Genomic DNA, 16,002 nt, shown 5'->3' with positions numbered 1-16,002 from the left:
TCCTCCTACTGTAAATCTCATTTGTTTAAAAGACCTCCGAAAAACAGGCAAATCTCAACATAACACCGACTGTTACGCAACAGTCGGGATCATTAATATGTACGCCCCCAATATTAGCATATGCCAGCCCATGTTCAAGGCATTACACAAGCCAGTAATAACGTCTGGATCTGTGCACAGGTGAATCAACAGACTAGGTAAGCAAGCAAGGACAATAGCGAAAAATGGCAGATGGAGCAATAATAACTGACATGATCCATGATATCATGATATTTTTAGTGATATTTGTAAATTGTCTTTCTAAATGTTTCGTTAGCATGTTGCTAATGTACTGTTAAATGTGGTTAAAGTTACCATCGTTTCTTACTGTATTCACGGAGAAAAGAGCCGTCGTTATTTTCATTTTTAAACCCTTGCAGTCTGTATAATTCATAAACACAACTTCATTCGTATAAATCTCTCCAACAGTGTGTAATGTTAGCTTTAGCCCGTTAGCCATGGAGCACAGCCTCAAACTCATTCAGAATCAAATGTAAACATCCAAATAAATACTATACTCACAAGAATCGATGCATGCATGCAGCATGAATGACGAACACTTTGTAAAGATCCATTTTGAGGGTTATATTAAGTTAGCTGTGTGAACTTTGTTTATGCTGTTTAAGGCAGTCAAGAGCTCGGGGCCGGAGGAGCGGGAGATTTAAAGGGGCCGCGCACTGAATCGGTGCATATGTAATTATGGCTCAAAATAGGCAGTTTAAAAAATTAATAAAAAAAAATCTATGGGGTATTTTGAGCTGAAACTTCACAGACACATTCAGGGGACACCTTAGACTTATATTTCATCTTTTGAAAAGGGGTTCTAGGGCACCTTTAAAATACCTCACAGATCAGTGTTTTTCAAACTGGGGTACGCGTACCCCTGGGGGTACGTGAGGTGACAAAAGGGGGGGCGAACAAAATGCGGAGTAGTTAATTTAACTCTACCATACCTTAAAATAATATTAAAACCGAGCATGTATTTCTAACTGGCAAAGTGCCGTAAAACCATTACATTTAATCAAATTACCTCATGTTTTGCAGTCTAAAATGACTGCATCCACAAGCAGCATGCATATGATAGATTGCGTGCAGTCTGCTGCCTTAAATCGCGCCAAATTACTGCCGTTCTCGACAATGCACCTTTGTAAAAGTGGGGATTTAGCACTTGCATGAAGAAGAAATATATACACAGATAGTGGATTGATGTCAATTTAAGACTCAAACTTTCTTCGATACAAAAATATACCTTGTGTGAGTTCTTGTATTTAATGTTGATAACGAGGAAGAATGCAATTGTTCCCAAATATACGTTGTAAATAAATACCCATTTCTCTGACTACAGTCAAGAACAGGCTGTTTTTGTGCATGTGCCTTTAAATGCAAATGAGCTGCTGTGCCCCGCCCCCTCTCTACGATCACAGTTCCTGCCTCAATCGGATTCTCTGCCAAATACAAACAAAACATCTGCTGCTGTTTTGATTATCGTCTATATTGCGATCACTCTCATGGATAGCATAGTTCTTCTTTTATCATTAAAGTTTATTATTTCCACGCGTTTTAAAGCTATATCAGTTTAAACTTCTAATGGATCGTTTTCTGAGCACACACAGACAGCTGGCTGTCAGACGTCAGGTCTCGTGAGTAACTTCTCTTTCACATTTTTGTTGTGTTTAAACTGTCAAATACATACACACAAGGTTCTGTCAAAAACACACACAGTTCACATAAACAGTCAGTTATGTCTGTGAACGTAAACAGCACATGTTACAGAAATGTTATATTAGATCTGTGGTGCAATAAAACTAATCTACTGCATTCAGCGACTCAGATGTCAGGAGTAATGGATGTTATATTCACTCTTACATCCAATAACAAAACATCTAAATTACTTACTAGACATTGTTGTCGCCAGGGTGACCACCATCAAACAAACCAAATGTGGGACAATTACAAAGTTTGTGTGGGACAATGTGGGACATGTTACCAACACTAAAACACAACCTGAAGCTGTTATATAATGTCTAACTTAATAAAAACATTTGTATTCTGCCTTTTAGTTGATAAAAATACTTTGTTCTTTAGTCCCTTCCAGAAAACACAATTACATCACAATGTAACATAATATGTCTTTATTTTACATGTCATTTAAATTCAATATCACTGACCCTAAAGGCAGCAGGCATCATGCAGATAACTATTTTTGATGAAACAGTTCTGACCAAGTCCAACTCCGCTCCACATTTTGATTGACAGCCGTCACAACCTACTAGTGACCATGTTTACTTCTTTCTTTTCAACCATTGGATAGGATTTTTTTTTTAAAAACAGCTGTTGTATTTGTGTAAGGCGGGATGTTACTTCTGTCGAAGTGCTGTTAAAGGATTAGTCCACATTCAAATAAAATTTTCCTGATAATTTCCTAACCCTCATGTCATCCAAGATGTCCATGTCTTTCTTTCTTTCTTCAGTCGAAAAGAAATTAAGGTTTTTGATGAAAACATTCCAGGATTATTCTCCTTATAGTAGACTTCAATGGCCTCCAAACGGTTGAAGGTCAAAATTACAGTTTCAGTGCAGCTTCAAAGGGCTTTAAACGATACCAGACGAGGAATAAGGGTCTTATCTAGCGAAACGATTGGTCATTTTCTAAAAAAATGTTTACTTACGGAAAAAATGTAACTGGCGCCGCGTTCGTTCCGTAAGTTGAATAAGGAAGGCGTAGGACATCGGAAAAGCGGAAGCACGTGTAAGGCAATAATTTGTGTTTATAAAGCATATACGGTTGTATTTTTTTCTGAAAATGACAGATCGTTTCGCTAGATAAGACCTTTATTCCTCGTCTGGTATCATTTAAAGCCCTTTGAAGCTGCACTGAAACTGTAATTTTGACCTTCAACCGTTTGGAGGCCATTGAAGTCTACTATAAGGAGAATAATCCTGGAATGTTTTCATCAAAAACCTTAATTTCTTTTCGAATGAAGAAAGAAAGACATGAACATCTTGGATGACAAGGGGGTGAGTAAATTTTCAGGAAAATTTTATTTGAAAGTGAACTAATTCTTTTAAATATAGATGAAAAACTACACAGCAAAAATAATAAATAAAATGCATTCTTAAAAAAGCAAATGAACGCATGCACGTTTTCCTAATATGATAATTAAAAACCAGCAGACTGATGAAAATGCGCAGACGGCTTCTCAAGCGCGGAGAAAATGGCGGACAGCGTACAACTCGCTGAGGGCGGAAACAATTTGCATACTATCCATCCTAAATAGTATTCGAAATTAGAATTAGTTTCCCAAATCGTAGTATGTTGAAATGATTATTCCAAAGATACCCAGATGGTCTACTTTTTCCGGTTAGAATCCGAAGTGCAGATTGTACTGTGGATGAGGATTCGATTAGAACTACAAAAACAAATAAGAAGTGTTAAAAAACTACAAACATGACGGATGTGCAAGACCAACGGTTGAGCAGAGCGGTTAATATAAAGGGGTTTGAGTGATTAATAATCCGTATCTAACCTGGCGAAACGATATTTATTAAATGTTATCCAGATTATATTTCATCTGCAACAGCATTGTGAACTTTTATAACGATGCGTTTGTTCACTTTTAAATGCATCATTATGTAAACATGAGGAAAGTTCTCTACATGAAAGACCCATGACTGGCAGATCAACATGGGACTACATTTCTCTCCGAAACATTAGGAAATTAAATGTAATTGTTTGTGGAGGATTTTAACTGTGTCAAGATGATTGACTGCAGTTTAAAGGGTCACAGGTTGCGTAACGTAAACTGAGCGACCGAACGTCTGTTAAAGACGCAATTATGACGAAGTAGTATGTCCCAAAGCTTGCATACTCTTCTGCTACACACTAAAAAGCATGTACTTTTTCTTCACAAAAACAGTACCTACTTTTTGGGCATAGTATAAGTAGGCGAATTGGGATGCAGCAAATGAATCATGACAAAAAAACTGTATTTTTCAGGCTGGATCAACCTAATGCGCATGCACAGTCCTAAATGCACATCTTTTGTGCCTCATTTCGGAAGTGCTCGTCTGACTGTTTCTATAGGAACCGGAGCTTCTAATGGCCGCTGCAGTGATGCAATTACTTTACCAATCGGCGGTTGGCTCTTATTTAGAAGGCGGGACTTATTCCGCAATATTGCGCGTTGCACTTTCTCCCATTCAAAGCAATACGAGTGACGCGTCTTGTGTTATTCTATAGTCTTTGCTGTCAGTCAGCTGCCAGTTCAGCGCGTGGCCCCTTTAAATGCTCACACTCCCCGCCCCCTCGCTCGCAACTCTATAATACATTGCATAAACAAAGTTCACGCAGCTAATGTAACCCTTACAATGGATCTTTACAAAGTGTTCGTCATGCAGGCTTTCAGATCTTGTAAGTATAGTATTTATTTGTAGGTTTACATTTGATTCTGAATGAGTTTGATAGTAGCCTATGTGTGGCTAACGGGCTAAAGCTAATGTTACACACTGTTGGAAAGATTTATAAAGAATGAAGATGTGTTTATGAATTATACAGACTGCAAGTGTTTAATAATGAAAATAACCACGGCTCTTGTCTCCGTGAATACAGTAAGAAACGATGGTAACTTTAACCACATTTAACAGTACGTTAGCAACATGCTAACGAAACATTTAGAAAGACAGTTTACAAATATCACTAAAAATATCATGATATCATGGATCATGTCAGTTATTATTGCTCCATCTGCCATTTTTCGCTATTGTCCTTGCTTGCTTACCTGCATAACGTCTGATGACTCGACTGTATGGCTCCAGATGTTAATATTTTCTTGTCTAATGCCTTGAACATGGGCTGGCATATGCAAAAGTTGGGGCGTACATATTAATGATCCCGACTGTTGCGTCACAGTCAGTGTTATGTTGAGATTCGCCTGTTCTTCAGGGGCCTTTTGCATGAATCAAATTTACATAAGAAGGAGGAAACAATGGTGTTTGAGACTCACTGTATGTCATTTCCATGTACTCTAATTATTTAACTATGCCAAGGTAAATTAAATTTTCAATTCTTAACACCTTAAAACGGCTTGTCTAATGAGACTGCTTTGGCTTAATGGGGATTAAAAAAAAGGAGTGGGTGGATTTTTATCATTGTTCACACACTGCCAACATACAATTATGTCCAAACACGATGTAAAAGTGGTTTTGCATAATATGTGCACTTTAAAATATTTTCCTTTGTTTTCCACTGAATAAAGTAAGTCATACAAGTTTAGAATTACATAAAGGTGAGTAAGTGATGATAGAATGTTCATTTTTGGGCAAATTTTCCAAATGGCACCAACCTTCTAAATTATCAGAATTTTAGCCTAAAATTACTTATGACCTCATGCTAATGTAGCATTATTAGTAGTGTTTTTAGAGTGATATTTCCTAGACATATGTGCTGAAACTCTTTTGAGCTTTTTCAGCTCCGGACAACCCTTCCAGCTAGAGTTTTTTTCTATCCTGATTGTGACAGCGTGAAACCTGGCTTCACAGACGTTTAACGTTGGCCATGGTCGCAGATTGTAGTGGCACAGCACCTCTGTGGTCTCACAAACACTCCCAGCATGCCTGTCTGCTAATGCTCCTTCATGGAGTGGACGATGCTTTATCATCCCTAACGTTCACAACTCGGGAGGACAGGCTAACTGTGTTGTTTTTCCACACCGATTTGTTGTTCTTTGACTGGGACATGCAGGGCTGAGCTGGGCATAGTCATATAGTGGGGAAATTAAGATGTTTTTTTAGTCTCTGTAAATGTCATAGGCGCCTGAAGGCATCTGATTGCTCAGCCGAACAAATTTTCTTTGGGTGTTGTCTTACGGTGGTGCTAAAAGTAGTGTTTTACTCTGTGTGTGAGGATAAAATGTTTAAAAGCATTCTTTGGTCATTTTTTAATGCCTCTCAGCTCTGTGGATATAAATATAGAGCAAGGTGACTTTTGCTTTTCTGCTGTCTTCACCTGCAAGGTATAATGGATCTCTATTTTGAATGTAAACCATAAGGGAGTGATGCAGCCTCTAATTATCAGCTGTTACTGGCTTACAGTGAAGTGTATCAGATACTTTGTGCTTGCCTCTGTGTTTGCAGAGCTTGCTGTTCAGGTCCGGGTATTATGCTGTTGAGAGCCACTGTTGATTGCCAGCTTCCATCAGCTTGTGTTTAGATGGAGAGGTTTGATAAAGTTCTGCCGTGAGCAGCAATTACCAGCTTCCCCCTCTCGGTTGCTGAGTGCTGCAGTCTTGTAGCCGGGGTGTTCCACACACACTAGAAGCATACAATGCTGTAAAATCAATACGTCCAAACCGAGAACCCAGCCTGTACATCTTAACTTTGCACGCATGCTCTGACGTCTATGCTTTTTCAAACACGGAGCGAAACGTTGTTGCTTGTTACATTTATTTGTGTGTCACTCTCTGTTTCTTTTACACTGCTCTAAAATGTATGCACATGTTATGAAAAAAACATCAGTATTCAAAGGATTCCTCATGAGGATTTGCATTATCATTGCAGTCATCTATTCAGCTTCAGCCTCAACTTTTACAATTTCATGATACAACTGCAGAATGAAACAGGATCTGAATTGTAATAGTATTTTTGGTTTTTTTGTGCTTAAAGAAAGTGTCATGATTGCCTGTCTGACTGAATAGCAAGGCAACAGCCAAATGAGAAAAACTGTGTTCAGTGGTTGCATTGTAATTACAATCCAGATTGTGATAAGACATGGCAAATGTAATAACCTTATTCAGGTATTGCAGTGATGCTTACTTTTTTAGCGGACTTGACTTCCGAAGTGTTTTTTTTTTTTTTTCTATTCATTTTCTCCAAAAGGATTCCAAAAGTTCTGCAATAAAGAGTAATGAATATAGTTGGGAATCATTTGTATTTCAACGATTTTGATTCTTATTGATTCCTAATTTAGATTCCAATAAGGTAAAAAAAAAAAAAAAAAAAAAAAAATATATATATATATATATATATATATATATATATATATATATATATATATATATATATTATTCACATTTGTTCTAAGTCTTACTGCAAAACATTTAATTGTAGCAGAATACCATGAACAAAAATCAGCAGACTAAAGAATACTTACCCAGGGAACTCTTGCCTATGGTTTAAAAATACCATAGCAAAAACAACTAGCCTAATATAAAGCATCATTAAAGACAAGTAAACACTCAATAATTAAAAAAGAACAAATAAACAAATTAGTAATTGCACAAATTAATACAAATGAACACAGATACGATTGAAATAACAGTGTTTTTTTAATTTTTTTCAGGTAGAGAAAATGTAAATGTGGCTCACACTTTAGATTAAGGTCCAATTCTCAGTATTAACTAACTATTAACTACAACTTTTGCCTCAATAAACTCCTAATTACTGCTTATTAATAGTTAGTACGGTAGTTGTTAAGTTTAGGTATTGGGTAGGATTAAGGGATGTAGAATACGTTCATGCAGAATAAGGCATTAATATGTGCTTTATAAGTACTAATAAACAGCCAATATCCTAGTAATATGCATGCTAATAAGCAACAAGTTAAAGGGTTAGTTCACCCAAAAATGAAAATAATATCATATATTACAGTTCAGAGGTTCAATCTTAATATTATTTATGATTTCAAAACACTGCTTCGAATATTTTGTTTCGAATCAGTGATTCGGATTGCGTGTCAAAGTGCCAAACTGCTGAAATCACGTGACTTTGGCGCTCCGAATCACTGATTCAAATCAAAAGATTCGAAGCAGTGTTTTGATTAACATTATTATTGAGATGGCAGCAGAAATATCAGGCTGCTGTCACTTTAAGAGCTGCACAGATCCGCTGTTTACATTCACTAAAGACAAACCCGACTGTGTTTACCAGGATAATTTGACATATTTTTGTGTGTATTTGACCGTTCAAGTGCAAAAAGATGCGGAAGAGAACTCAGTTCAGTATTACACACTATTCATTATGAGAGGCAGCTTTCTGTGCGCACGTTTTGGATGTGTGCGCAGCAGAGAAAACAGCGCACGAGTGTGCATGGGTCTTCTTGCACTTGAGCGGTTTAAAGTATTAAAATGCACAAAAAAGAATCGTTAGGAATCATTTTTTTTTTATTATTTTGTTTAATAACAAGTATCCGATTCCTGACCTTAAGTATCCGATTCCAGAATTGGAATCGATTTTTGATTCCCAACCCTAGTAATGAACCAAAGCAGTCACTTCCGAGTAGGGCTGCAACGATTAATCGCGACTAATCGTTTGCAAAATAAAAGTCTGTGTTTTCGTAATATATATGTGTGTGTTCTGTGTATAATAATTATTTATATATAAATACACACACATTCATGTATATATTTAAGAAAAATGTTATATTTATATATAAAAATATTTATGTTTATATGTAATATAAAATATATATAAATATATATATTTATAATACATGCATATATTTCTATACTTTATACCTATATGTGTGTGTATTTATATACACATAATTATTATACACAGAACACACACATATATATTATGTAAACACAGACTTTTATTTTGCAAACGATTAATCGCGATTAATCGTTGCAGCCCAACTTCCGAGATGAATCAAATACAAATAATTGAATTTTATTGTGTAAAATACAATATATTTGAGGATTATTATATTAAAAGGCTACCAACTCAATTGATTAACAGTCAATGCTTCATTGTAATGAAAAGTTGCTGCTGAGCTTGTTTGCTGTTATTTTTGTTTCCATTGTAATAACATCTTCTCTGGTTGGTGGATCTCTCTCTAGGATTATGGGTAGTGTAGTTCTTCACTAGTAATTTGTTGTTAAACACAATTTTTTTTTAATGACATCAAAATCACTAATGTCATTGCCCACAATTTCAAAGCTCCAGTAGACCTTTCTCAAAAGGTTTTCATGTTATTCTGTATGGAGAAAATGAAAAGGATTTGTATTTCTGTTGCGCTCTATTGTAAGGCTTGTATCTGTTCTCTCTCTCGGTTACAGTGCAGGGTCAGAACCTGGTGACGAATAATGTCTCAGTGGTCGAGGGCGAGACGGCCATCATCAGCTGCCGAGTGAAAAACAACGACGACTCCGTCATCCAACTGCTCAACCCCAACCGACAGACCATCTACTTCAGAGACGTTAGACGTAAGCAGTACTGACTCCTCTTTCATGCTCACTTCAGTTCGTGGCAGAAAATGTCATAATCCACCCAAAGCCTGCATTGTTTTTTGCAGAACATTCCAATTTTACGCACCAAAATGCTCCTGCAACCCCATGCAAATTCATAATTTGGCTGCTCTGCACAACCTCCTATCGTTTAAAAGAGCAGCAAGGCATTGCATTGTTGACAAGGTCCTTTTCAATAATTGAGTGACAGAGTGTAATTGTGTCAGGCTGATTAGAGTCCTCTGAGCGGACCGTTTAGATTCCAGCCCTGAGATTGTTTGGAAGCTCAACGGCGCTCTGCATGCAAAGTGTATAATCTTGCCTTCTCTGCTAAATAAGGGCCTTGATGAGCTGCTAAGTGACGGTCTGACCCGTGATCCGAACCTAGTTTAGCTAATGTGTGGGAATAACCTTCTCATTCCCTCCTATGAGGCGTTCTCCATACGAATCGCTCCTATGGTAATCTAAGATGAGCAGATGATAACACATTGACGGTTCTGAGAGGTATTTCATGACATTTCAAATGCAATTTACATGTGCAGCTGGCCTATCTCTCCGCGGGATCCCGTACCCTGCAGTTTGAGTAAATATTCAAGGACGTTTGAAGTATTTGTAGACATCTTGTTGTAAACGTTGAAGTAATACTCTGATAACAACATCGTACCTTGTGGCAACAGACGTTTTAAAGGCATTTTGTTTTCCCAGTTGCTATTGGGATTAATGCATGTTCTTTATTTATGCATGGCCATATGTCTATTATGCTTTTTTCAGTACTTCTATTTGACCTTTCAGCCAAGATTTCATAGCTTCAGGGAAAAGCGTGTCATTTTTACACCCCCTTTCTTCAAAGAAACACAGTGATTGAATACTGGAGTTGGAAACACATTTACGTAATGTTATAATTCCGCTCACTCACTCGTCTCAACATTCGAGCGAGAAAAGAACACATTGATGAAAGGTCAGGTTGGAATTTTGTCATGACTTTATCTAATTTAATTAATGTGTTGGTGGTACCAAATTCTCCTAGTGGGCATATTTTAGTGCCAATTACACCCGACATAAGCTTTCTGATATGTGCATACTCCGAGAGAGGGAAAGGCAGGATACGGGTTGGGGTTTAGGGGAGGAAGATAGACAGAAAGAGAGAGCGAGAGAGCACTCTTGCCGCAAGCTCTGACATTATTTCTATGGATGTGACTGGAGGGATGCTCAGCCTTCAATCTCTTTAATGCTGTAATGTATTATTCTGTCTAATGTTTACTGGGCTGCCAGCTCTGTTTGTGAAAAGTATGACCACTTGAACAATTCGTAGTTTTATCCCATCAGCACAGATGGCTGGCACTGTGCATTCAAAATGACACAAGAATGTGAATGTGTCTTAGCGTATATAACTTGCACCTGTGGATGCCGGCCGATGATATATTGCACGGTGCGCTTCGTTATATATTAGCATTATGATTCGGCGGTGGCTTATTGTTTCCGCTGTGGAGCGATGGCTAAAGTTTTATCACATTACATTCAGACTGCTATTCTCATTTCCTGTCACTTATGCTAGAGCTGCTCTATAAGCCTTTTAAGAGCAACTTAGAATTAAACAGTGACGGTTGGAGAAATTGTCATTTTCATTTTCTCAAGACTTAATGATATTCGCTACAAATTACATTCTACAGCTCAAAGATATTTTTTTTGTCACTTTTTAAGTGAACTTCCCTTTCAGTACACTGAAGTGAGCTAAATTATAATACTATTAATGCCAAGAGGATGATGACTGTTTCAGTGTCATTTTATAGTGCCTACTGTACATACCACGTACTGTTACCCTGTTACCCTCTCCTAGGAAACTTCCTTCACTTCGGATCTTTGGGTAAAATTTGACCCGCATTGCAAATCATTAAATTTCATGACTTCATTATTAGAGTACAATAGGTTTCACCTAAAGGAAAATGTGTTTTCTTCCTCTTCTTCTTCTTTTTGTTTCTTTCCCAAAATATAAAAGAACTTTGGGACACAATTTTGTCCCCTTTCTCATTTATTTCAAACACTTTTGGCATATTATATATATTTTATAACAATATCTGTATTTTTCGGCTGTTAGTAAAATTCTAGTTCATTTAAATTTCACAAATACTGTAAAGCTCTATTGTGATTGGAGAATTCAATATGTGTCCACTTTGCCAATATGTCACCAAAAACGTTTAGTCACCCACACTTATGCCAAGCTTTTTGTTGCAGTCCTACAGGTGTTTGGTAAAAGTGTTGTAGTGTTTGGGGTTTTTTTTTTCCATGTAGTGTCTTATGAGAAAATAGCCTTTAAGGGGCTTAAAACAGTATGGTGCTTTAAAAAAAAAATGACATTTAACTGCAAACACAAAGTTTCTCAGGGTAGCACAAAAGTTTTCCAAAACAAAAGCATTGAAATATATATTTTTTCCCATCACCATATCCCTTTGGGTTGTTTATGGTGTTTATATAAAGTTCTGTCATGAAACTCTAGAAGATGGTGAAGGCTAATAGGTCCTTAACTCAATCTGCTAGCAGTCACATTGTTCTCTGTAGGGCACAGGTGATTGGTTCCTGTTGCATCATCACCCAGTGAGCTTGCTGCTCAACTTTCAACTACTTGGTCTGTGTTTTCTGTAGAAGTCTGCAGCGCACTTTATAAACCCTCCACCTTCCCCAGCTCCACCTGTATAGATCTGCCAAGAAAAAACATAATAACACTGCCATATTCATTACCATGCCAAACATGACAAAATTTTTTATATGTAGCTGTAGACGTGAAGACAACACCTCCCATGTTTCAGCGAAATCAAGGCCTCATCAAACTACACCTTTGTTTTGAATAAGCGACCTCTAGTGGTGAAATTTACATATTTTGTCTTTACATTGCATTAGTTGCCAAAAATAGGTCAAAAATGTCTCAAAGACAATGGAAGGGTTAAAATGTGGCCATATACCCTCATTACAGACAATATATTCTACTCTTTACATTTCCATCAAGAAGATATATGCTGTTTTGTAAGCCAATCCAATTAGTATTTGTTTCGTCTAACATGCTACATGTAATTTCCTGCGTCCCTTCTCTTTTCATTCTCCAATCTGTGTGTCAATTTGAGATAGTAGGCTAGGACAGCTGAAGAGCATCTCAAGCCAGCTGGGACACAGAACAATCAGATTCACTCACTGTCAAACTCTTACGGACTCTGATGCTTTAGAATTTATAACGCACTCTAATGAGCCCCGTTCATGTGCAGGTTTACCTTTCAGAGATTTATATCCTTCATATTCTGCACTTCTTCCATCGCACTATACTGTCCTCCGGCATTACCTTAAGTCTGAAGTCATAGATCTGTTTGATGCATAGTGCATAAACCCCCCCATATCAATTGCAATTCAGTCCGAGCAGTAAGAAAATCAGCCCTTTCATTTCCCACCCACCATCTTTTTGCTAAAAAACAAGCTGGCCTCATCATTATTCTTAGAGGGGACTTCCAAATGCTTCCCAGGTTCAGGGTTTGGATTAAGAGGGGGTTCTTAAAATGCACCATCAAAGGTCTTAAACTTCTTATGGAGTTGCTCAATTAGAGCTTTGACTTCTTGAACTTTGAGTGTGATCTTTGAGTTCGCTCATTTAATGAAACTCCCCAGAACTTCAAGATATAGAATTATATAACAGTTAGTTCTGGTCCTCGAATCTGATTGGCTGAGCGGCATTCCAAGAGTTCTTATGTACAGACTTTGGAGAAGTTCACACAGCACACGTTTTTCCATTCCACTGTGCTACTGTCTCGCACACGACACTGCATTCTAAAAATACGGCGCTCAAGTTAAAAGAAGTTCAACTAGAAATGTGCCTCTAGACCTGCGCTGACGTGTCTCGCATTTTTAACAGCAAAAACGCATTCTGTGTAAACCGGCCCTTTCGCTGCACTGAAAAGAATTGATGTAGGAATTACTTTGAAACAGTTTTCATTCAGAAATTGCTAATAAATTTCATAAATAACGGCAAGTCACACATTGAATTAAATGTGAAATTTTGAAGTAGAAAGACTATCAACTTAGCCTGATAATCTGTTTTATTTACAACACAAGCGTAATGTTTTGATTTCATTAGGAACTATTTTAGTGGGCGGATAAAACTGGCCAGATTTCATTTGAAACATTACTCAATATTAACTTCTTGTTAATTGAAATGTTATTGAATGGATTGATTTGTCTACTTCCTACTCATCCAAATCTGTAATTATCAACTCTTTTTGTTTTCTCAGCCTTGAAGGACAGTCGGTTTCAGCTGGTTAACTTCTCAGACAACGAACTGCTGGTGTCGTTGTCCAACGTGTCGCTGTCGGACGAGGGGCGGTACGTGTGCCAGCTCTACACGGATCCTCCGCAAGAAGCCTATGCAGACATCACAGTGCTGGGTATGACGTCTACCTTCAGAATACTAAAATCCTGATTATCGATTTACCTCATTGATTCGTTCACTCAGTTGAACTTGTCTAATTGAATCTCACCATGACACAATATCAACCATTTACTCTCATGCCATTTCCAATAACACAAACCAAACAAAAAGGAACAGATGTTGCGCTATTGATATTGGTAGATCGCTTTTGGCAGGCGTATTGACTGAATTCCTCTTAGATGTTGAAAAGGCTACATCGAGCGATTCTGGAGTTAGCTTTGTGCCACTCTTGCGCTGAATGACACTAACATTAGAGGTTTATTATGCTGCGTATTTGGACATCCTGGAGAGCTGAATGGAATTGAGTGCTCTCTAAAGTAGCATGAGTTTTATGAGGATATGCGTTCCGTCACAGCATGGACTCTTAACCACAGGACATGAAAGCATGAGGCAAGATATTAGAAAAAGAGCCCTCAAACGGCACCTCTTGTAGTGACAGACGCTTTAGTGCCATCAGCAAAGCACCATATGAGCTAATGCGCTATGAAAAAGTGAAACATGAGTAAAACAGCTTGTCAATTGGTTGAGTGGGTGTGACATTGTCCAAATACACAATGAGACCATCAAAATATAGAAATGCTTCTGTATGTAGCTCTGAATGTTTTAAAGATAGCTTAAACAATTTGAGTTGTTGCTAATCTAGCCATGCTGTTCAGCTTAAATTAGCAAATGAAGCTGGTCAAAAACCTAAAGTACCCAAACAACTTCTCAAACCAGCCAACAGACCTGCTTGAACACGCCGGGAGACCTCTTTTTTCCACAGGGATAGCTGAAAAAAATCTGGTTTGTGGCTGTTTATGATCTTAAAGGTGCCCTAGAATTAAATGTTGAATTTATATTGGCATAGTTGAATAACAAGAGTTCAGTACATGGAAAAGACATACACTGAGTTTCAAACTCCATTGTTTCCTCCTTCTTATATAAATCTCATTTGTTTAAAAGACCTCCGACGAACAGGCGAATCTCAACATAACACCGACTGTTACGTAACAGTCGGGATCATTAATATGTACGCCCCCAATATTTGCATAAGCCAGCCCATGATCAAGCCATTAGACAAGGGCAGAATGTCTGGATGTGCACAGCTGAATCATCAGACTAGGTAAGCAAGCAAGAACAATAGTGAAAAATAGAAGATGGAGTAATAATAACTGACATGATCCATGATAACATGATATTTTTAGTGATATTTGTGAATTGTCTTTCTAAATGTTTCGTTAGCATGTTGCTAATGTACTGTTAAATGTGGTTAAAGTTACCATTGTTTATTACTGTATTCACGGAGACAAGAGAGCCATCGCTATTTTCATTTTTAAACACTTGCAGTCTGTATAATGCATAAACACAACTTCATTCTTTATAAATCTCTCCAACAGTGTGTAATGTTAGCTTTAGCCACGGAGCATAGCCTCAAACTCATTCAGAATCAAATGTAATACATCCAAATAAATACTATTGATCCGATGTATGCAAGCAGCATGCATGACGAACATCTTGTAAAGATCCATTTTGAGGGTTATATTAGCTTTGTAAGCTGTTTATTCTGTTCAAGGCAAGCGCGAGCTCCGGGGGAGGGGGAGCACGAGAATTAAAGGGGCTGCAACTTATATATTGGTGCATAGTTAATGATGCCCCAAAATAGGCAGTTAAAAAAATGAACTAAAAAAAATCTATGGGGTATTTTGAGCTGAAACTTCACAGACACATTCAGGGGACACCTTAGACTTATATTACATCTTTTAAAAAGAAGTTCTAGGGCACCTTTAAAGGCCCCCATATACTTCAAACGAAATTGAAGAATGAACTGGTGTGATGTCATTTTGAATAAAATCTGAGTTCTTTTGGAGTTTGTTTCAGGAGTTTGAAACAGCTTGCCAAAGCCAGTTTTCCCAAAATGTTTGCTCCAGCTTGTAAACACCTTCAAACTATTGGTTCATGGCGATTACGTAATTTGTAGGTGTGCCCTCTTTGACGTGGAAATCTTCTCCTGTTCATTTCCTCTGTTGAGTCCGTCGAGGTCAGACATCCACGAATGAAAACATAAACACTCGAGAGCTGCTTTATAGTAGAAACTGAAGTGTAATTCTAATTGAAAGCAACACTGACACCTTTTTTTCATGTTTAATACTTTAAAGCTGTTTGGTTTAAAACATTCTGTTGTATAACATGCTTTACATGATTTCACTTTACTTGACTGGAGTGTGGAATTGCAGAGCATCGCTATTACCATATTCTTTCTTAACTGCTGTTTTCTCACCGCTGTCGTCTGTTTATATT

General features: G+C 37.5%; 1 protein-coding gene across 3 annotated transcripts in view; it reads left to right on the top strand.

Annotated features, from left to right (window-relative positions):
• Positions 1-16,002, top strand: part of cadm1b (cell adhesion molecule 1b) — a 231,828-nt gene that overhangs the window by 148,011 nt on the left and 67,815 nt on the right. For all 3 annotated transcript variants that reach the window (XM_048161902.1, XM_048161903.1, XM_048161901.1), the window contains 2 exons: positions 9,093-9,239; positions 13,529-13,681. In XM_048161902.1, the coding sequence (XP_048017859.1) occupies positions 9,093-9,239; positions 13,529-13,681 (300 nt within the window). The remainder of the gene's footprint in view (positions 1-9,092; positions 9,240-13,528; positions 13,682-16,002) is intronic.

This window comes from Megalobrama amblycephala, linkage group LG16 (assembly GCF_018812025.1).
Source record: "Megalobrama amblycephala isolate DHTTF-2021 linkage group LG16, ASM1881202v1, whole genome shotgun sequence".
Classification (NCBI taxonomy): domain Eukaryota; kingdom Metazoa; phylum Chordata; class Actinopteri; order Cypriniformes; family Xenocyprididae; genus Megalobrama; species Megalobrama amblycephala.
The sequence above is the reverse complement of the archived record's forward strand: the minus strand, read 5'-3'. Positions and strand labels throughout refer to the sequence as shown.